This window comes from Paralichthys olivaceus, chromosome 18, assembly GCF_024713975.1.
Source record: "Paralichthys olivaceus isolate ysfri-2021 chromosome 18, ASM2471397v2, whole genome shotgun sequence".
NCBI classification, from domain to species: domain Eukaryota; kingdom Metazoa; phylum Chordata; class Actinopteri; order Pleuronectiformes; family Paralichthyidae; genus Paralichthys; species Paralichthys olivaceus.
The window spans coordinates 844,509-866,938 of NC_091110.1; the positions used below are offsets into that span (position 1 = coordinate 844,509).

At 41.1% G+C, this 22,430-nt stretch overlaps 1 protein-coding gene and 1 long non-coding RNA gene across 2 annotated transcripts in view; one reads left to right on the forward strand and one right to left on the reverse strand.

Moving 5' to 3' along the window:
* Positions 1-22,430, forward strand: part of LOC138405483 (uncharacterized) — a 146,449-nt gene that overhangs the window by 46,258 nt on the left and 77,761 nt on the right. The window lies entirely within an intron of this gene.
* On the reverse strand, positions 10,889-12,776 carry LOC138405468 (golgin subfamily A member 6-like protein 22). The gene is made up of 2 exons (XM_069514273.1): positions 12,652-12,776; positions 10,889-12,573 (listed from the first exon to the last, which is right to left on the reverse strand). Exons 1-2 carry the CDS (start codon positions 12,661-12,663, stop codon positions 11,305-11,307), a joined length of 1,281 nt encoding a protein of 426 aa, XP_069370374.1. The 5' UTR covers positions 12,664-12,776; the 3' UTR covers positions 10,889-11,304.

Sequence of the window (22,430 nt, forward strand, 5' to 3'; positions counted from 1 at the left end):
TTGTTCCATAGCGGAATGAACGGAGTGAACCCTCTTGTCAGTCATCCAGTCTCTTTGTCTCTGTGGGGGGAGGCAGGGCCGCTAGCATTGGCTCCACACCAAGCGGCAACATCCCGGGCTGAGCGCTGAGGCCACTGCGGAAGTGCAAAAAACTGCAGTTCACTGGGTGGCCACTTGAGGCTTGACTACATTACTGTGGGTAACTTTAGTGGGTAACTTTAGTAATAATGTTTTATTAGATTATTGGTTCAGAAATAACGTTAGTGCAGCTGCTGCAGTGTGAAACTTGTTGAGCTGGACTTTATTTATGAATGAACAGTTTACCTACCAGGTATAGACCTGTTTTCATAACTTACTAACAATTAAAGCAAATTATTGCACATGATGCATTACATTATAAATGCAATACTTTTAATGTGAAAGAACTCCATACTGCACATTCATTGTAGTACACTGTTTAATCCCAAACCATATTCAAATACATAGTTGAATATCTACAGAATATAAGGACATAGACTTTGTTTGAAAGTAACACTTATCTCGGCAATAATGCCATACTTTTATGTTTCCTGTCATTTTATTAGGGACGGACGAACCTGAGGGACACAGCTGTGCTGACCGTGTTCTGTCTCTTATGGCAAAAAAGAAAAGACTTTTTATCTAAAGTTTATCAAATCAGAAAGTAAAAGATGAACATTGTTGTGATAACAGTGTTAATTTTACCAACCATAATGGATATAGAAATTGACTCAATATTATTAACATGTTGACCAGCCTGAAGCTGCCGATCTCCACCTTGTTGCTGCTGCCACAGTGGATTCAGAGGACATCAGGTGTTACAGTGCTTCATGTAATGAAATGAAAAAAGTCACATTAAAGGATATTTTATGCTGAAATCATTGTCATATCTGTAGATATTAAGGAACAGAGGAGAAACACGATTATTTACAGTTACTGTACAATACAATAGCCTACAATAATTTTTACACAATATCAGCTGTGTTAAGCAGCCAAGACTGGTACTTATAGTTTATTCTGTGTTCAGCAGGTGAAAGCACCACAGATTTCAGCCAAACTGATGTACTAAAAAAAATAAAAATTGTACAAAAAAATGTCTTTCTACCACATCTGTAATATTCAAGGTGATAATCTCTCACAGTGCTGTTGATAACAGTCCACATCAAGTCCGTCAACTTCTCTCAGTGTGAAAACAGATACATATATAATAAATATGGTGTGAGGAGATTATAATCATATCTAAACTGTTATATAATTACACATCTGCACTGGGTCTAATTCACTGTGAATTCCATAACAGGCTAAAAAAAGAGGTTGTGAACATTTGTGAAACATAGTTACTATCACATGCAACTTACACATGCAGCTTATTAGTATTAACTTATTAAAATTACAATAAAATGACAAAACACAACCCTTTACTAAAAGTAGTTGCTTCAAACTGTTCATTATATGTGTTAAATAAAAGGTAAATTACCACAATAACATTAAAAACCACTTGAGGCATGTAAGTAAATGTGGTATGGTTATGATAATAAATAAATCAATAGGTTTTGTTGTTGTAAAGTTTCAGTGTGTTCGTTGTTACGACCGCGACCATCCAGGAGCAACAACACCGCAGTGATAGCCGGTTAGCAGTAGCGGGTAGCATTAAGCCTAGCTCCTTAGCATGAGCTAACCAGGTAAGGATAAGCTCTGTGGGCGTGGCTCAGTTGTCAGTCTTCACTCAGCCCACCTAGCGTCCACTCGCGCGCCTCCTCTTTGCCCATGTATGGGTTAGCCAGGAACTAGGAGGAGTCAGGCCCCGGCAAGATGGCGCTGGGTGAAACGCCCACTACCAGCCTCATTTTCACTCTTCAGAAACCAACGGGTGACGTCACGGACACTACGTCCATCTTTATATACAGTGTATGCTCCACACACACAGAGTGCAGCAAGTGAGCGTTGTGCGGAGCAATGCGAGGAAAAAAGATGATTGCAAAGCCTAATGCCACAGCCCGGTGTGGGAATATTTCGGCTTCAAACCGAATGAGCAAGGTGAGCCCATCAACACGGATGAGCCAGTTCAAAAGTGGAGGCAACAAAAAAAGGCAACACAACAAAGTTGCATGCCCACCTAAAGCACAACCACCCGACCCAGTGTTCCCAGCTGGGGAAAAAAAAGTGCACCTCGAGATGCAGAGCCTCAACACTCACTGAGGCGTTTGGTCGACAAAGTAAATATAAATGGAGCAAAAATGGTGTGCGCTCACAGAAAGTGTAGTTCGCTGCATCGCAAAAGAAATGCTGCCCTTTAGTACAGTTGAAAAGCCAGCATTGAGAGAGATGCTGCAAACGTTTGACAGACAGAACGAATTGCCTGCGAGAAAATACATGTCACAAACGGCCTAAATGTTCAATATTTATTTAAGTGCAATTTTGTTAATCGAGACTTGATAAGCCATTTTATTTATTGTCTTGGTTGTGTGTGGTTTTATATTTGAGTGCTGTTTTTGCTAACAGAGACTGAGAGTCCATTTTATTTTTTGTTTGTTTTATTTATTTATTTATTTAGGATATTTTCCTGAAATTACAATTACGATGGTAAAATTCACTGAAAAATAAAAGTTTATTGTATTTGAAAGGGTGTGCATTATTATGATATATTATCATGTTGACAATAATATCATTTATCGGCAATAATTCGTGGGACAATATATCGTCCAGCAAAATTTGTTATCGTCCCAGGCCTAATAGAGAATAACAATTTTACTCAATTACTGTTGCAACATGCTATCAAAATGTTCAGTAATAAAATAAGCAACACTCAAAATATCAGATTATGTTATTGAAATAATCTTCCTCACTCCAAATCAACAGTATCAAAATATCCTGTGCTCTTTACATCGTAATTAGCACATTAAACAATATCAATCATCTAGAAAGAAAAATATGTAATGTGCACAGCTAATAAAATATGGCTGGATGAGCTTAGAATGCACAAATAAGGTGCTAAACACACATAATACAGCCCTATGTGCAACAAAGGAGCAAACAAATGTCTCACAATGCACCTTTAAAATGTTGGATCAGGGCTTCAGCATTAATGTGTGGTGTGTCGTAGTGTCTCTCTCGCGCCAATCAGCACCGGAGCTAGTGCTCCGATGTTAGCTCCTATGCTAACGGTTTAACTCGTTGCATTAGCTATTAGCCTTTAGCACATCAAGACGGCCGCTCACCGATGCGTTTCTCTTCCCGAGAGGTTCCTCCGACTGTGCTCACACAGGTCCTGGTCGTCCCGGGAGATTTCTTCGGCAGTTTTTCCGAGTCTGATCCACTTTTCTTGTTTTATCTTCCTATGGTGAGTGTCGGTTTAATGCGCCTTGCTCTCTCTCTTCCCGGCAACTTCAGAGGAAGTGAACCTGCTCCGATCAGCTCAATGGGCGGGGCTTCTTTTCTGATTGGGTGACAGACCGTCTCCAACCCGTCTCCTTCAAACTAAAACTCTCTATAAATTATTTTATTATGGTTCTATCTCTCCTTTTAGATAAACATCTGTTTTTTTATTATTAACCAAAACGTAGTATTAATGAATTGATTTTTCCACCATGAATTTCACTTGTCTTCATTCAATCAACTAATTTATTGTTTTTAATACAGATTTTTAACCTGGGTTACAAAAGAATCTAATACTTTTATTTAGAAGCTGTTTTGTTGTGATATTTTTTCACTGTGATTTTGAGCTAAATGGAGATATGGACACTTCCTATGCTTCTATATACTATATACTATATACTATACATCCACTGTCATGATTACACCTGATTTCTTTGGAACTATGTTCTTTCAGATACAAATAAAAAAATCTATTCTATAGTTATCTTACAGGATCACATAACTGCCTCGTCCATAAGCAACTCATATACTTTACCACACACATTTATACCTAACCCAGCCTTGTATAATCTCTGTCCTGATCTTAATATTGTCCTCCTGAACATGATGAACCAAAGATGAATAATATCTGTAACCTGTAGTTGCTCTGTGGTGTTTCCCAGAACTCTAAAGCACAGCACTATCACTGACACCACTGATTCTTTAAACAACCACAGAAGAAATCAATCATGCACAGTTTTTACAATTTAATGAAAGAAGAATTTCTTCGTGCCAAACGGGAGGTTTCTACCAATGTAAACGTCTCTATACTCAGTCAGGTTCACTACTCTGAGTAATCATGAATTACAACCTCCTCCATTAATAAGTATCTTTCTTGATACAGGTATTGATAAAGTTCCTCTGAATCGCTCTCTAACCTATAGTTAGTACCTAACCTGTGTCTGGTTGTGAGGCCCTGCCTGGCTGAACACGGGGCCTGACTGCAGGACCAGCTCTGTCTCCCATCTAGCCCTAATGTAATCAGTTGAAGCACTCGTACAGTCTCTGAGGTTTTTATATAACACAGATACCACCTTGATTTTTGACCCATTATATACTCGCATTTGTACATCTATCACTCCGTTTAATATTTGTGCGCTCCCTATTTCCCTTATAATATAATCCTTTAGCTGTAGTTATCTAAAAAAAATCCTAATTTTTTAATCCATACATTTCTCTAAGGTCCTGAAAAGACATTATGTTTCCATTCTTTAGTATTGTACACATGGCAGTGATTCCCTTCCTTTCCCAGTTCCTGTATGTCAGGTCACTCAAGTTTGGCTTGAATCTTTCATCATATGCAATCCAGCTCAACAATCTCACTTTCTTTTCCAATCTATGCCTTTTATTGAAATCAGCCCAGATAGTCAGTGTGTGGGAGGTTATTGGATCTATTGAACCTTTTAGTAGTTTTTATCAATGTAATGTTGCCCAAAAGGGATTGCACTGGTTTGTTAGCCACCCTCATCTCAATCTCTTTCCATTTGGAGTTATAATGCTTGTCACACCACTTGACCAAGTTGTGCTGCCTCATAATAATCCTTTAAATTTGGGAGTGCCATACCCCCCCGATTCTTAGCCAGTTGTTGCGTGCTATATTTTATTCTTGGTTTTTTACCACTCCAAATGAACCGCGATATCATTTTGTCCCAGGTTTTAAATCTTTCTAACTGTATCTTGACAGTAAGGGATTGGAAGAAATACAATAGCCTCAGGAAAATGTTCATTTTAATAATGTCAATCTTTGAACTGAACTCCAGTGATATGGTCGACCATCTCTCAATATCCTCTTAATTTGTATATGAATCTGATCACAATGAAAACATGGCTGGAATTATCTTCTGAAGATGGCTTATCTGTTTTGTTAGGGTTACCCCAAGATATTTTATGCTTTCTGAGTTCCATTTCCATTTATAAGCATTTGTAATTTCTTGGGAAGGGGTATAATTAAAAGCCAGAATCTGTGTTTTATTCACATTTGTTTTATATAATGAATGGTCTCCATATATACTTATATACTTAAATGTGTTAGGCTTGTATCAGGTCTTTCTAAATATATTATTACATCGTCTGCAAACAGACTTATTACATGTTTTTGTTTTTTAATATGTATTCCCTTTATTTCCTCACACTGTCTTATAGCCTGCGCCAGAGGTTCAATGTATAAGTCAAAGAGGAGAGGGGACAGGCAACATCCTTGGCGTGTTCCCCTCTGTAGCTTTATGCTTTTTGTTAGACTACCATTCATTTTTATTCTAGCTATAGGATTCTGGTTTATTGTATCGATGCATTTAATGGCGAAAGCCTTTTCGCCATCAAGACTCAGCAATATAGCCTTAGTTTCCTTCATTTGTATCGAGTTTACTATTTGCAGGGTCCTTCTTATGTTATCTAATGTTTGTCGTCCTGTAGTAAATCCAGTTTGGTCCTCGTCAATTAATTCTGTCATGAAATTCTGATCTCTCCTTGCTATAATGGATGTGTATATGTTGTAATCTACATTGAGCATAGAAATGGGTCTGTAATTGTTACAATATTCTGCGTCTTTACCCTCTTGGGGATTACAGATATGATTGCTTCATTACATGAGGGTGGCAATCTACCTTCCTTAAGGGCAGTGGCGGTTCTACATTGAGTTACTCCCCGGGCGAGGGGTGTTATATAAAGTAGAGTTATGTGTATAGTCTTTTTCCTTCGGATGCAGTTCACGCCATACATCAACCAGTCCATGTTCCTTCAACGACATGTTTACAAATTTAGATATATGTGTCTTATTTCTTTTTATACTTGTTGTGTCTACCCTATGATCCATTATCATATTAAAATCACCAGCACATATCACTATACCTTCAGATTCTAAGGCCATGACTGGGAATAATGATTTAAAGAATTGTTTAGTACTCTCTGGAGGGGCATATACATTAATTAACGTAACCATCTCTTCCTGTAGTTTCCCCTTCACTATAATATATCGTCATTCTGTATCCTTGATTTCTTTTAGACATTCAAATTTAGTTGAGTTTTGTATAAGTATTGCCACACCTCTTTTGTTCCTTTGTTTACAAGTACTGTAATAGGTGTTTCTAAAACCAAATTTCTTCAGCTTTTCATGCTCTTCCTGGGAAAGGTGTGTTTCCTGCATGAAGATAACTTGAGCCTGAAGTTTTCTCATTTTCAAAATGATCTTAGTCCTTTTAATTGGATTATTTAACCCATTAACATTTAACGACACTAATGATATGCTGTTCATTTATAGCTTTGGAAAATGGCATTATACTCCATGATATATATATATATATTATATACCATGAGAACAAACAATAGCCCAAAGAACATTCAGCAACTCAGCAATAAAAAAAAAAATCTAACTAAGAATACAACAGTAGGCACTTGCCCCCCACGTTTCCCCCGTGGGTTGAGGGGAAATTCAGATGAAATATGGGGGCCCCTCCTTAGTGAGGTCCATTCTTGTTATCCAGATTCTCTTGAGCATCTGTCTCATTAATTCAATTCAATTAAATTTTATTTATATAGCGCCAATTCATAATTTACATTATCTCAAGGCACTTTACATTTAAAGGTCAAGACCTTAAAACAATATTAACATAAAGAAACCCAACAGTTCCCACAATGAGCAAGCACAGGCGACTGTAAAGAGGAAAAACTCCCTCATTAACAGGGAGAAACCTCTGGCAGAACCAAGCTCAATGTGGGCGGTCATCTGCCTCGGCCGGTTGGGGTGAGGAAAGAAAAGAAAGGGGGGAGGAAAGGAGAGATGGGTGGAAAGCGGGGGGAGAGAAGAGAGAGATGAGGTGGAGAGAGAGAGACTAGGAATAATTGGGCTGACTATAACAATAACAATGTAGTGATCTACAACAGGATTATATATATTAATGAATTACTGAGTTATTGTAATTAATGATAACAATGGTGATGGTAGTCGTTGTTATCCTGCAGTCCCGGTGCCAGAGTTATCTGAAACGAGAGAGAGAGAAGAGCCAGAGGGACTATGGGAGGACAAAGTGACACTTTGACATGATGACATGTTAAAATAACTAAATAAATAAATAAACAAGTGTGGGGGGGCAGAGAGACAGAGAGACAGAGGGAAGTGATGAAGTGCTCAGTGCATAATGGGAGTTCCCCCAGCAGTCTAAACCTATAGCAGCACAACTAAGGGATGGTTCAGGACTCACCTGATCCAGCCCTAACTATAAGCTTTGTCAAAGAGGGAGGTTTTTAGTTTGACTTTAAATGCTGGGACAGTGTCTGCCTCCCGAACCCAGAGTGGGAGCTGGTTCCATAGGAGAGGAGTCTGATAGCTAAATGTTCTACCTCCTGCTCTACTCTTACAGACTCTTGGAACCACTAGAGAGCCTGTGTTTTGGGAACGAAGTGATCATTATAGCTCACACATACAGTGTCCGATCAGTCCTAACAGTGAAGACTGAAGACCTATATACAATCTCTTAGATTATTTGTCTTCAGTGTCTAACATGTGTTATCTTTCACTTACTTATTCATTTAGATGCACTTACATACTTTATTTGTCCATTCCTCGGTATTTCTGTAGTTTATGTTTTGCTCGTGTTGCGGTGTCCTCTTTGTTTCCTACCTGTTGCCATGGCCACGGGCCGGTGTCCCAGTGTATCCTCATTCTGGCCATTGGTGTCTGGAAACGGATTTCTCTCTCTTTTAAAACTTTCTTAATTCCCGCGTACTCCTTTCTTTTCTGAATTATTTCCGTGGCATAGTCACATTATTGGAAATAGTATTAATTAGGTGATAAGTTGCAACATCATGTCCCACTTGGAGATTAGCCGTGCTGCACTGCTGCTGTGCCTGTGGAACAAAGAAGAAATGAACAATTAAGCCACAGTATCACTAATTCCAGCTCTGTCCAACAATCCATATATAATAGCTCCAAAGACTCCTGGAAGAGACATTGTCCTACCCTGAAGAGCAGTCATCCACAGGAGGAAAACACAAAAGGTGGCCACCTCACAGCCCCAGTGGTGTGACTACTCTTGGAGATTCTCCCATCACAGTGTCCTCTCCATGCAGTCTTTCTGAATCTTCATCTGACGTGGCTGGCTGGAGGGGTGTGTGGATCAGTTCACATGTGAGAACAAAGCCTTTGCAGGGACTGGAGAATATGCTCTGCCTTTTGGGTGAGGATAAATCAATATTTAGGCAAAAAAAATGGATGCGACTAAAGAGGAGATGGAGAGCCCGTCATCAGCAGCGATCACTTAAATGACGTTGACTGTTGTGCTGTGCTCCACGAGGAGTCAAAATAATGCTATTATTAATGACTTTGCCTCACACAGAGCACCAAAAATGTTGTGATTATGTACTTTCCCTTGCGCAGGGTACGATTATGTACTTTCCTTCATGCGGGGCACCATTAAATGGTTTGCTTTTGGGCATTCAATAAATGTGGCTATCAGAGAAATATTAAATATTAATATTAAAAATATTAATATTAAACTAATAAAGGATAAATCGGGGCTACACCCTTCAAAGGAAGGGAAGAGATAGCCAATTTAAGGAATAAGTCTTACTGACTACAAATTTGGAACTCTGATTAATAATTAAATAAATAACTATAACCAAAATTACCACATCAATAGCTAGCAAAGTGGAAGGATATGGAGTTCTTGACAGTTTAGAGATTGGTAAAATTCACACTCACAACATATTACCAAATATCACAACAACGCAATTCAAACTTATAAACATCACATGGAATTGAAATAGGACTAAACAGTCCTTTGCTTAGCCTAGCATAATAATAGAGCCCAGTTGTGTTACCCGTCCATGAAAAAGAGGGAAAGGTCCTTTTTGGATGTGCTGTTTGAAGTCGAGTGAAGTGGTCTTGTTGGTTTGTGGCTCCTGTTGTGCATCTGCTGGTCAGACCTTGTGTCGTGGCCAATTGTGCTGAAGTTCTTAGGCAGGCTCTCGCGTCGCTGCCTTTGGAAGGTTTTAGCAGTCTGCTCCAGGCAGGCCTGCTGGAAGTTGAGGAGCTTGTGTAGGGAGGAAGTCTCCCTGGCTGGGAGAGCAGGGCCAGAACCTACTCCACCAGGAGCGGTCAGCAGGGGAAGAGGCAGAACAGAGAAGAGAGCTAGGAAACTCGGCTTATATTGGCCTTGTGACCTCATGGGTCATGGGGCACACAGTGACCAATAGTGGTTGAGAGTTGTCTTCAGGAGCAGTTTTACCACCTATATGTGAAGATGAAGCACCCTGGGAGACTGAGTTCTGGAAGCTCTCCTTTGTCTCCAGAGCAAAGGAAACATGCGGTCAGGCTTTTGACTACACATGTAGGCCCAACTATGGTTCACAGATACCAGGTCCAAACATGACATTATGGCTTCATTGAATGAAAATGTATTTAACCTATCTCCATGTGCTTCTTCAGGTTGGACGGGGAGTTTTTGAATGCCAATATTTCAGTCTCTCTCTGTAGGCATAACAGGCACTTAATCCGGTAGGAAGAATCTTTCACTCCAACGTAAGAAAATATTTATTGAAAATACGGCCGGTGTAACGTTATCTTCATCACCACCACGGAGTTCACCAAGTTCGCCACTTTAGTCGAGATGCTCGTCATCTGCTACCGGAGCATTAACGTTAGCAGCAGAGCAGCAAGTGCTTCCATGATGGCATCAATAATGTGACATGCCCGTGTAGTAAAATTTCTGTTCATTACACTGTGTCACATATGAATGTCACTATGTACCTTTAATCTGCACTGCAAACTGAGGAGTGATTATAACATAAATTGCTAATGATTACAATAAGTTTAAGACAGATATTACGAATCATCAAACGAATCAAACAATATACTCTATGTGTAACAATCAGTATGTAGTGTATGTATAACTTGTGTGAAGAAATGATAATCTTTTTTTTTTTTAAAGGCAGTCTGACAAGAATGAAATATAATGGTGTAAAATCAGAGACAAATATCTTTTAAAAAATAGTAAATGGTTTGGACAGATATAATGGTGTTAAGTGAAAGAAAAACTGTGTAAAAGAAAAAGAGACTCATCATGGTACGGTAGGGGCTCTCCAGAGGGAAAGTCCCAGCTCCAAGGCCAAAGTAACCCCGGTGCTTGGAGACTTTCCAGGGGGAAGGTCGTAACAGGTGTGGCCCTTAAGGATAGATAAAGCGGAGCAACACCACTGTTAGTCAGAGGTCTTCTGGTGCAGCTCCAGCTCGCTACTGAATGCTCTCAGGTTTTGTTGTCGACAATAAAACTCTGCGGCTTTTAAGTTGACTTCTACTGCTTTTTTAATTGACTGAATTTTTGGACTTTTGGACCACGAGTGGAACTTAGTTTTTCACCACAACACCCAGACAAGCGGGACTTCTTCTTCTTCGTGCTTGGCGGTTGACATGACAATGAATGTGTTGTGTAGTGTATATGAAAAAAGAAGCTAACAGGCAAGCTAACTCAGAGGAACAAACTTTACTCTTTCTTATTCAGGTACCAGTCACAGTCACTCTCTTCTTCATGGGGTACATCGAGTGACACTGCCACCCACTGGCATAATATATATTGCAGGCACACGTATATACCACAAAATGTTTACGGCATTACGTCACCAACTCAAATTTCTTCTGATTTTAATTTGTAGTAATGAGTAACGAAGATGGTTGGGAGAAATGTATTGGAGTAAAAGTGCACATTTTACTTAGGAAATATAGTGGAGTAAAAGTGAAAGTTGTCAGAAATAAAAATAACAAAGTAAAGGACAGATATGTGAAATTTCTACTTAAGTAGAAATGTAAAGAAGTATTTGTACTTCTTTACATTACAACACTGGGTAAGGTCAGCTCAGGTGCTGTTGGATGGGCGCTGCTGACTACTTCCAACACTGTGGTTTTCTCAACCCCAGAGCGTGGCGGATTCTCTTCCAGAGTGAAGTCTTCTTTGGTTTCTCAGGGAGAACACTGGAGAGAGACTTCTCCTCAGTGACATCATCCTTACTCTCTCCATTGAGCTCCCGATTGGAAACATCAGCTTCATGACAGTGGCAGACCACATTGTAAGAAGCTTTGAGCTTCATCAGCTCTTCTTGGAGAACCTTCTTCTCCTGGAGCTCAGTATTGAACTTCTCCTGGTTGGTAGTCTGATTTTGACAGACCTCATGATAAGAATCTCTGAGCTTCATCAGCTCTTCTTGGAGAACGTTCTTTTCCTGCTTCTCCTCCTGGAGCTCAGTGTCGAACTTCTCCTGGTTGGTAGTCTGATTCAGACAGACCTCATGATAAGAAGCTCTGAGCTTCATCAACTCTTCTTGAAGAGCATTATTCTCATCCTGAAGCAGATCGCTGGTTTGAGTCTCCTTGTCCATGGAGTCAATCTTTTGGCTGTGAGCTTGCCTTTCCTCCATCTCTGTCACCACAAGCTCAAGCCTGCTCAAATCCCTTTTCAAAAGGGCCACCTTCTCCCTCAGAGCCACATTGTCCTCTTCCAGAGCCTTCACCTTGTTGCTTTGTACAGCCAGTTTGCCATTGTGGGCTTTAGAGTGAGCTGTCATTTTCTCCTTCTCCCTCATCAGAAGCTCATCGTTCTGTTTGAGCTTCTCTTCCAGAGCCTTCACCTTGTTGCTCTGTACAGCCAGTTCAGCCAGTTTACCATTGTGGGCTTTAGAGTGAGCTGTCATTTTCTCCTTCTCCCTCATCAGAAGCTCATCGTTCTGTTTGAGCTTCTCTTCCAGAGCCTTCACCTTGTTGCTCTGTACAGCCAGTTCAGCCAGTTTACCATTGTGGGCTTTAGAGTGAGCTGTCATTTTCTCCTTCTCCCTCATCAGAAGCTCATCTTTCTGTTTGAGCTTCTCTTCCAGAGCCTTCACCTTGTTGCTCTGTACAGCCAGTTCAGCCAGTTTGCCATTGTGGGCTTTAGAGTGAGCTGTCATTTTCTCCTTCTCCCTCATCAGAAGCTCATCGTTCTGTTTGAGCTTCTCTTCCAGAGCCTTCACCTTGTTGCTCTGTACAGCTAGTTCAGCCAGGACACCAATGTGGGCTTTAGAGCGAGCTGTCATTTTCTCCTGCTCCCTTATCAGAAGCTCATCATTCAGTTTGAGCTTCTCTTTCAAAGCCTTAATCTCAGACTGCATTGTTCCACATGTCTGAAAAATGGAAACATGGAATTCATTATTAAAAGACCTGAACCTGAACATACATTTCTAAAAAAAAAAAATTCTTACCAGGATGTCCATTTTGGTAAAGGGGGATTTGTAGTTATGAGAGCAGTGTCTTCTTGATGGATTTTTACTGAACAAATCAGCGGTTGTCTCCGTAGGCAGGATTGTTGTCTTCACTAATGAGGACTGTGGTCTTCTCAGTTGACGGTCTGTTATTTTCACAAGCTAATAACTTGAAGCAAGGGAACTTGTTATTTATGTTTGGTAGTTCAGAGGACCAAAGAAATATCCTTTAATGTCTAGAGTTTTTGGTTCTTTGATTGGATTTGATAAGGATTTGCAGGCCAGCAATCCCTTTGATGGTTGCCCCCACATCAATCATCAAAGAAGATTTTTAAGAAGCAACCGTTTCCATGGCAATTTTTATAACTGCACAACATGGCGGCCCCTGGGGGTTTATCAGGTTGACTTCTATATGATGCACATCACTGCGGAGCATACACAAATCCTGAGCTAGGCGGCTACTATACACATGTTGCACTGATAGCTACAGTGATCCCTGTCTGAGACAGGTTAGTCTCTTGATCAAATGAAGAAAATCAATCAAGGATTTCAGATCCATTAGATAATGTGTGATATGCTTGAGGGAATTAATGAAATATGCTATGAAGTGTTAAATTAAGTATGTAGATATGTACATAAGCATCAACAAAATATAAGTCTATGTGTCAGTAAGTACATAGTGTGAAATCTTAACAGCACAAGCATTATAAAATAAATGTAGTAGGATGAAAATAAAATAATGAAAATGGAAAACACTGTAGAGCAGCTGAAGTCAACTACTTTACCATCACCGGAAAGTGGGTACATTTTTGCAAACTAATTGTTGCATTGTGTGTCACTGAGAGCATGGGGAATTGTGCATTTCTGCAGCATGTTTGGATTCGTGTTTGTAAAAAATGTGTGTGTGTGTTTGTGTGTCAGGAAAGTGTGGACCTTGATGCTGGCTGGTTTTTAAAACTGATGCGAAATAATTGAGAGGATGTATATTTACATGTTGATCTATGTGATTTTAGTGTGTGAGAGCTATTGATGCACAACACAGGCACTGACATTCTGTGATTAAGCATTGTATTGTTGTGTGTTGTTCATGTGTTCAATGTGATTTGACACTGCAAATAAAGGTTTCATATTTTAATTTCATTCATAGATTCATGGCTATTGAGCAGTGCTTTGTGAGTGTTGGTCGAATACTGTCACTGACATAAAATATTAATGAAAATGCATATTATTAATATTTGTATGTGTGTATATTAAATCAATACAATTGTCAATGCTTCTGCAGATGTGTTTGACTGTTTCCATTTAACTTAATTTACTTTGTTCCACTTAATACTGGGCTAAAAGGATTTGTTTATGTAATATTTATGTCTTTGTTATGCACATTAGTCATCCAATCATTACTGATTTGATGATATAGAGCTCAATCTGAATGCAGACAACTATTTCTTCAATGCAAAATATATTTTAAAAATCTTGCCTCCATTTGTTTACATATGATAATGAACAAAAATAATAACCAACAGATTTGACACATCTCACACAATTCATTGACCCTCAGCATCCAGCCCTTCATCAGCCGTGAGTGTGGCACATTATGTCATTCTTTGTCGTATATAGTCATGAATAATTTACTAATATTTTATCTCAGGCTCCCTCTCCGGAATCGAACCCTGAATCCCCGTTACCTGTGGTCATTGTAGGCACAAAAAGTACCACTGAAAGTTGATAGGGCAGACATTCGAATGAGACGTCGCCACCACGAGGGCCAGCGATCAGTTCGAGGTCATCTAGTGTCACCAAAGCAGCCGGGGCACCACGGGTCTGATAAATGCACATGTCCCCGAAGGTCAGCGCCCGTTGGGGAAGCGGAGAGCGGGCGAGGAGTGGAGTTCGGTTGGGGGGTTGGAATTTTGCGGAAGTTATTTTGCAAAAGGGGTAAGAACTTGTACATCGCCTGGTACACCGGCGGTGACAGGTAGAAACATTTCGCTTAATTTTGCCATTGTACACTAAATTAAAGATTAGACTCTCCTCTTCCCAACAAATATCAGCTTTCCACCCTAGCACAAACTGGCTGCTAGTAATCAGACATTTAGTGTGGTCCATTTCAGGCAGCTTTCGGAGCTGGGTCAGAAGTCAAACTTCTTTCACTTACAATGTTTGAACACTGCTGCTAATGTGTTTAAACATGTTTAGGCATGTGCAGGAATGTGTTTAATTAGTTGTTACTTCATAAAAAAGGACTTTTTGGCAAGTAATTACATATCGTCTCAACCTCACTCAGTCTGGGAATCATCATCACTGGTGGTGCACTTCTCAGCTTGAGTAAATTATCTGTTAATGTCAGGCAGGGCTCTCAATACAGCAAAACAATTATTTACTAACTACTTTTAATTCTTACATGTAATAGGTTAAGTTATTTCTGTGTTTCCCTCTTCCTTGTTTGGGGAGAATTTCGTTATATGCTGCAAGACTCAGCTCAAGTCATTGTGACATGGCCTAATGCTGCTCTCTTGCACGCTGAGACATCGGTGATTGCAATTGAACATGCACGTGCCAGTTGGAATGCCAGTAAGCCAGTTTTCAGACTATATTGTTGAGGGAAGGCTTCTAAGTCAGGCAAATTTATATTGCCAATTTACAATTTGTAATAATGTGTTATCTTTGCTTTTGTAGTGTTGATGCAGCAAAAGTGGATGTGTCACTTGGAAGGCTCGTAAATGACAACCATATGAATCCCAATGCCAAGATGAAGTACTTGACAGTGGAAGGGAAGCCCCATCTGTGTTTGTTTGCAAAACGTGACATAAGTCCAGGAGAGGAGATCACCTATAATTATGGTGAATCAGACTGGCGGTGGAAATGCAAGGTGGTCAAAATGATTCTTTGTATAACTGATAGTTCTCATAAAGGACATGCTCTTACCATACAAAAATTCACATACATACACATATATTCCATCTTGCTTTGTAGTTAACATAATTTATACTGCATTAAATACAGTAATTCAAATTCATTCAGATTTAGTGAAATACATCTACACTGCCACATGCACACATGAAAGATATTGACTATATTAGAACATTTATTTTTACTTGATTTCATCAGTCTGATATCTGTCATTAATATCTCCAGACAACTAAAGAAACATCTATGGAGGGGCAACAGGATGAGGTATCATCCATATCGGAGCCCTCTACAGGTACTCAAAAGGCATCAACAAGTCGGCGGCAGAAAAAACGGCATCTACGACTGCATCAACTGGTCTTGTCAAAAGCTTGAATCAGTTAAGTTCGATTTTCATGCATTATAAACAGGTGAGGGAGGGGATCCCGGAGCTCCATGTCAGCTTTCCCCTCTCTGTCTGCAGTGGATGGGCCAGCAGGGATATATTCTGTATATATTTGACAGCACTTGCACATCAAACACATTGGCCACGAGAACTAAATCTACTTTCCCTACATGTATCTATCAACGGCCTCTGCCAGGACTGGTTGGGGTGAGTGGAGAAAAAAAAAAAAAAAGGGTACAAAAGGAAATAAAGGGGGGGTGGAGTCACAGTCTCTGGTCATGGGCTTGAATCCAGCCCGGGAATCTCCACGTGGATGTTGGCATGGTCTTCCAAGGGCGCGTTGGTCCCTCCGGGCACTCCTACCTCCCTCATGGTCCAACATGCGCAGTAGTAGTAGTGAACATGGCTCCAAAGGTGAGAGGTCCTCAGGTGAGAGTGCTGGTGGTTGCATGACCCTCCATGTTAGCCCTGTGACAAACCGGTGACCTCACTAGGTCCATCCCTCATCAGGACCCGAGCCAGGATGGGCTCCAGAGAGCCGCACAGCATGGACCAAGGAGGGGAGGAGAAGACCCAAGGAATTAGAGACATGTAATAAGATACAATAAAATAAACAAGGCAGAGAGAGAAGAGAGAAGGTGCTGGTTTCTGGTGCCTAATGGGTGATCCCCCAGCTGTCTAGGCCTATAGCAGCATAACTATGGATGACTATGGCTCATGATGTATCCACACTTGTAAAGTCATTTTGAAAGAATAATTGGTAGTGCTGGAAGTGTGTAAATCTCAGAATCACTTCCTAGTTAACTTTGAGCCTTTTACCACGATAACAATATACCTCTTCATGGCCCAACAACTCACACCTCGGGCAGGGTGGGGCTAAAAGCGTGTGATTTAGACTTGAAGGGAACAGTTTTGATTCTATGAGCTTCTAAAATATACCGTGTAAACAGAATGCTGTGCTTGTGTTGCCTATTGATGAACAGTTCTGACTTGCAGTGCCTGCTCTCATTTTCAAGTCAATGTCATTGCCACAAATTTTTTAAAACATGAAAAGGCCCACTTTACTATCTTATGATTACAAAAGTGATATTTCAAGAAAAAAGTTTCAAATGGTTTTCATTGTCTGTTACACAAATAAACCAATTTCAGAAGTACATGTTGACATTACATCTGCTCAACTTTCAAAATACAAAAAATTGGCTAAAAATAGTCTATTGCCAGGAATCGAACACAGGCCTTCTGCGCTAAACGTCCCCTAACACGTTCCCATTCATTCTCTATGGTAGTGCTAAATCACTATGGACGTAATGCCCCTCCCGGCAACTGAACATTATGGCGCTGTTTCAGCTTCATCTCTGTCTCTCTTCCTCAACTTTTCCTTCAACTTCCGTGACTGAAGAACAACAAACTACAGCAGATGTTGCTCTACAACTACTTTACACATGTGAGGTGTTTTATTCAGCAAAGGTAAGAGACTGTTTGTGTCACAGTGTCTCTTTGTTTTTTATATTAAATTACATCCATCTCTGTGATTTTCTGTTACTGTATTTGTACATGATTTTTGATGATATATAGGATATATTTCTTGGCTTAGACCAATGAACTCTAAAAAAAAAAAAAGATTATATCTATCCATGTGAATGTGTACAAATAAAGTCTATTGTTGTCTTGTTGTCTTAAGGCCTCAGCCCCCTCCACTGTCCCCAGCAAAGTGAAAGGACAGTCAAAAGTTTTATTTAACAATTTCTACACTGTGACCCATATGTGTTTTTCAGCATGTAAATGGAATACAAAGTAAATAGGGGAAGTAAACAGTAGTATACTGGTTGTAACTGAACCATTGATCTTTTCAGGAATCTACATGCTGAGATCTTCTCTGCCCCTCATATACCTGAACAACCACACAGTAAGATGTTTCATACGGCTAATCTTGAGTATTATTGGGCCCCAAACCGCTCCTCCTTCAAGCTGACCCTCATCCTGCTCATCATGAACAACCTGCTGCCCATCACCAGGGGGACGCCTCTCATCAGTGAGTGTCCGACCCCTGTGATGCTGGAAAGAGAACATTTCTTAGTAGAAAGTAGTTCCACTGAAAAGTGTGTCAATTATTTGGTCAACGGGACAGTGTGACTTTAAAAGAAATTATTAATTTGTTAAATTTATTGTGAACAACAGGTTCCTCGAGTTTTATTGTAAACATCATTTCCAACACAAGATCATAGCTAAGATACGTGATGTTATTGAAAAGTTGACTGAACTGTCGTATGTTGTGTCCTGCAGACGTTTTCTTCTGCATCAGTCTCATCCTGATGGTGGCCAGTCTGTTGGAGACGGTGCACATCACTAACATCCAGTTCAGGGCCAGTAAGTACAGTGCCGTGCCTCACTGGCTCAGCGTCCTCGTCCTACAGTATCTCGCTGTTCTTGTGTTCATCCCTCCAATGAAGAGGAGCAACACAGTCACAGTCTTCTTCAACCCAGCTACTAGAGGTATATTGATATTATCTATACAATTTATATATCTATATCTATATATTATTTATATAAATTATGCTGAACAAGTCATGAAAACTTTAATCAGACAGTTGGAAGAAGTGGTTCTGACCAAGCAACATTCAGTGGAAGTAGAGCAAAACTGTTGTCCTCTTTCAGATGATATTTCTTCTATTTGTCTTTTACAAAGTACCCTGAGCAAATAGATAATGTATGAGATGGAGAACATCTTTTCCTCCTCTACAATCCCTCTTTTCTAGATCCTGTGCAAACTTGATGAATGGTAGGGGAGGAACCCATTTAATGTGGATGCAGGTGTGGATTCAGTTTTAACATTTTTTTTTCACTTTCACAGGAAATTCTCAACATTTTATGTAAAAAATATGTTCCTCTCCATCAGGGAATCGACCCCGGTCTCCCGCGCAGCAGCCGTGGATTGTTTAGCTAAATGGCCCTAAACACATTCCCATTCATTGTCTATGGTAGTGCTAAACTACTATAGACGTAATGCCCCTCCCGTAATGTCACTGAAAATTTTGGCGCTGTTTCAGCTTCATCTCCAGTTCTCGGGTCGAGGTGAAGTCTGAACAAATGAGTCTTGAGTCTTTTGCGGCGATGGAATGCAATTCCGCTGTACTGACATTGGTCGGGAGTTTGTTCCACCACTGATGTGCTAAAACAGAGAAGAGTCGCAACTTCGCTGAGCGGGCTTTGTTTGCTCTCAGTGATGGGGGTACCAGTCGGCCAGCTGATGTAGATGAGCAAAGTGTTCTCGCTGGGGCATGTGGTCTGACTAGTGTTTGGAGGTAGACAGGTGCAGTTGCATTGACGGCCTTGAAGGCCAGCACCATCATCTTGAATCGGATGCTGGCCCCAACAGGAAGCCAGTGGAGGTCACGGAGGAGGGGGGTCACATGGGACAATTTGGGAAGATTGTAAACGAGGCGCGCTGCAGCGTTCTGGATACGCTGCAACGGTTTAGCTGCAGAGGCTGGGAGTCCAGCCAAGAGGGAGTTCAGTTCAATTCAATTTTATTTATATAGCGCCAATTCATAATTTACATTATCTCAAGGCACTTAACATTTAAAGGTCAAGACCTTAAAACAATATTAACATAGAGAAACCCAACAGTTCCCACAATGAGCAAGCACAGGCGACTGTGGAGAGGAAAAACTCCCTCATTAACAGGGAGAAACCTCTGGCAGAACCAGGCTCAATGTGGGCGGTCATCTGCCTCGACCGGTTGGGGTGAGGAAAGAAAAGTAAGGGGGGAGGAAAGGAGAGATGGGTGGAAAGCGGGGGAGAGAAGAGAGAGATGAGGTGGAGAGAGAGAGACCGGGAACAATTTGGCACCATCAGTATCAAGGCTGACTATAACAATAACAATGTAGTGATCTACAACAGGATTATATATATTAATGAATTGCTGAGTTATTGTAATTAATGATAACAATGGTGATGGTAGTCGTTGTTGTCCTGCAGTCCCGGTGCCGGAGTTATCTGAAACGAGATAGAGAGAAGAGCCAGAGGGACTATGGGAGGACAAAGTGACACTTTGACATGATGACATGTTAAAACTAATAAATAAATAAATAAACAGGTGTGGGGGGGCAGAGAGACAGAGGGAAGTGAAGAAGTGCTCAGTGCATAATGGGAGTTCCCCCAGCAGTCTAAACCTATAGCAGCACAACTAAGGGATGGTTCAGGACTCACCTGATCCAGCCCTTACTATAGGCTTTGTCAAAGAGGGAGGTTTTTAGTTTTACTTTAAATGCTGGGACAGTGTCTGCCTCCCCAACCCAGAGTGGGAGCTGGTTCCATAGGAGAGGAGCCTGATAGCTAAATGTTCTACCTCCTGCTCTACTCTTACAGACTCTTGGAACCACTAGAGAGCCTGTGTTTTGGGAACGAAGTGATCTACTTGGATAATAAGGTGTTATCAGCTCTTTGATATATGAGGGGGCGTGATTGTTGAGGGCTTTAAAAGTGAGGAGCAGGATCTTGAATTCTATTCTAAATTTTACCGGGAGCCAATGTAAGGAAGCTAAGACAGGAGTGATATGATCTCTCCTTCTAGTTCCTGTCAGCACTCGTGCTGCAGCATTTTGGACCAACTGGAGACTTTTAACAGTCTTCATGGAGCATCCTGCTAATAGAGAGTTGCAGTAATCTAATCTAGAGGTTACAAACGCGTGGACTAGTTTTTCAGCATCCTGCTTAGACAGGATGTTTCTAATTTTGGTAATATTGCGCAGATGGAAGAAAGCCGTCCTAGACACTAGTTTAATATGGGGGTCAAATGACATGTCTTGGTCGAACAACACTCCAAGGTTCCTCACAGTGGAGCTGGAAGCCAGACTGACACCATCCAAAGTGACTATCTGGTCAGACAGTGTTTCTTTGAGATGTTTAGGGCCAATTACAACAACCTCAGTTTTGTCTGAGTTTAAAAGTAGAAAATTTTGGGTCATCCAGGCCTTGATATCTTTGAGACATTCCTGAAGTTGAACTAGGCGATTAGATTCATCATGCTTCATGGAAATATACAATTGGGTGTCGTCTGCATAGCAGTGGAATTGTATGTGGTGCTGTCTGATAATGTTGCCTAACATTAGGCAACATTTGTAGAGGGCAGACCTGCAGGATCGGGCCACAGCAGTGATGTTGGGGGGCGCAGGACAGTCCATCGTCTAGGATTACGCCCAGGTTCCTTGCCGTCGACGAAGATGGTACCGTGACATCCTCGACAGTGACTTACAGGTCCATATGAGGGCAGTATTTCCCCGCGATGAAGAGCAGTTCAGTTTTCTACGGTTGAGTTTGAGGTGATGCGTAGCTGTCCAAGTGGAGTGCTGGAGGAGGATGTGGGAAGAGAGAGGAACAGTTGGGTGTCGTCAGCATAACAGTGGTAAGAGAATCCATGCGATGTGATTGCAGAGCCTAGCGATCTAGTGTATAGTGAAAACAGAAGAGGTCCTAATACTGAGCGTTGAGGGACACCAGTTTCCAGAAGGCAGGGATTGGACAAGGAGCCATTCCATGTGACCTGAAAGGTGCGATTTGTCAGGTATGATGTGAACCATGTCAGAGCAGAGTCAGCAATGCCAAGTTCAGCCAGAGTGGAGAGGAGGATTTGGTAGTTGACTGAGTCAAATGCAGAGGATAAGTCAAGGAGAATGAGGACTGACGAGTCGGACGAGGCTCTGGCGGCACCAAGAAACTCAGTCACTGTGAGGAGGGCCGTCTCAGTGGAGTGACCAGTCTTGTAGCCTGACTGATTAGGGTAAAGGAAGTCATTTTCTGAAAGATAGGAGGACAGTTGGTCTTAGACTGCACGTTCCAGTGTTATAGAGAGGAATGAAAGAAGAGATACAGGTCTGTAGTTTCAGATGTCAGCTGAGTCTAGGGTGGGTTTCTTTAGGAGTGGCTTTACCATGGCTGTCTTGAAAGGAGCTGGAATAATGCCTGAAGTGAGGAAGGAGTTGATCGGAGTGGTGAGGAATGGCAGGATGTCATGAGAGATGTCTTGGAGAAGGGAGGAGGGAATCGGGTAAAGGGAACAGGTGGTGGCACGGTTAGACGTCACTAGCGTGAGAACATCTTCAGAGGAGAGAGGGCTGAAGCAGGTAAGGCCATTAGAGGTGAGGTTTGGGGGAGGTGCTTTCTGGATGGGCATAGGAGTAAATGAGGAGCTGATGTCTTTTACTTTCTTGGTAAAGTAAGTTGGAAAGTCATCAGCAGTGAGGGAGGAAGGAGGGTGAGGAGAAGGAGGGGTGAGGAGAGAAGAGAATAAGCAGAATAGTTTCCTGGGGTTGGAGGCAGAGGAGTTGATCTTTGACAGGTAGAAGGCAGATTTAGCTGCTGATACTGTTGAGGTGAAGTCAGAGAGGATGTGGTGCTAATGGGCAAGGTCATCAGGATGATGTGATTTTCTCCATTTTCTCTCTGCTGCTCATAGCACCGATCTATTGGTTCGCAGAGATTCAGACAG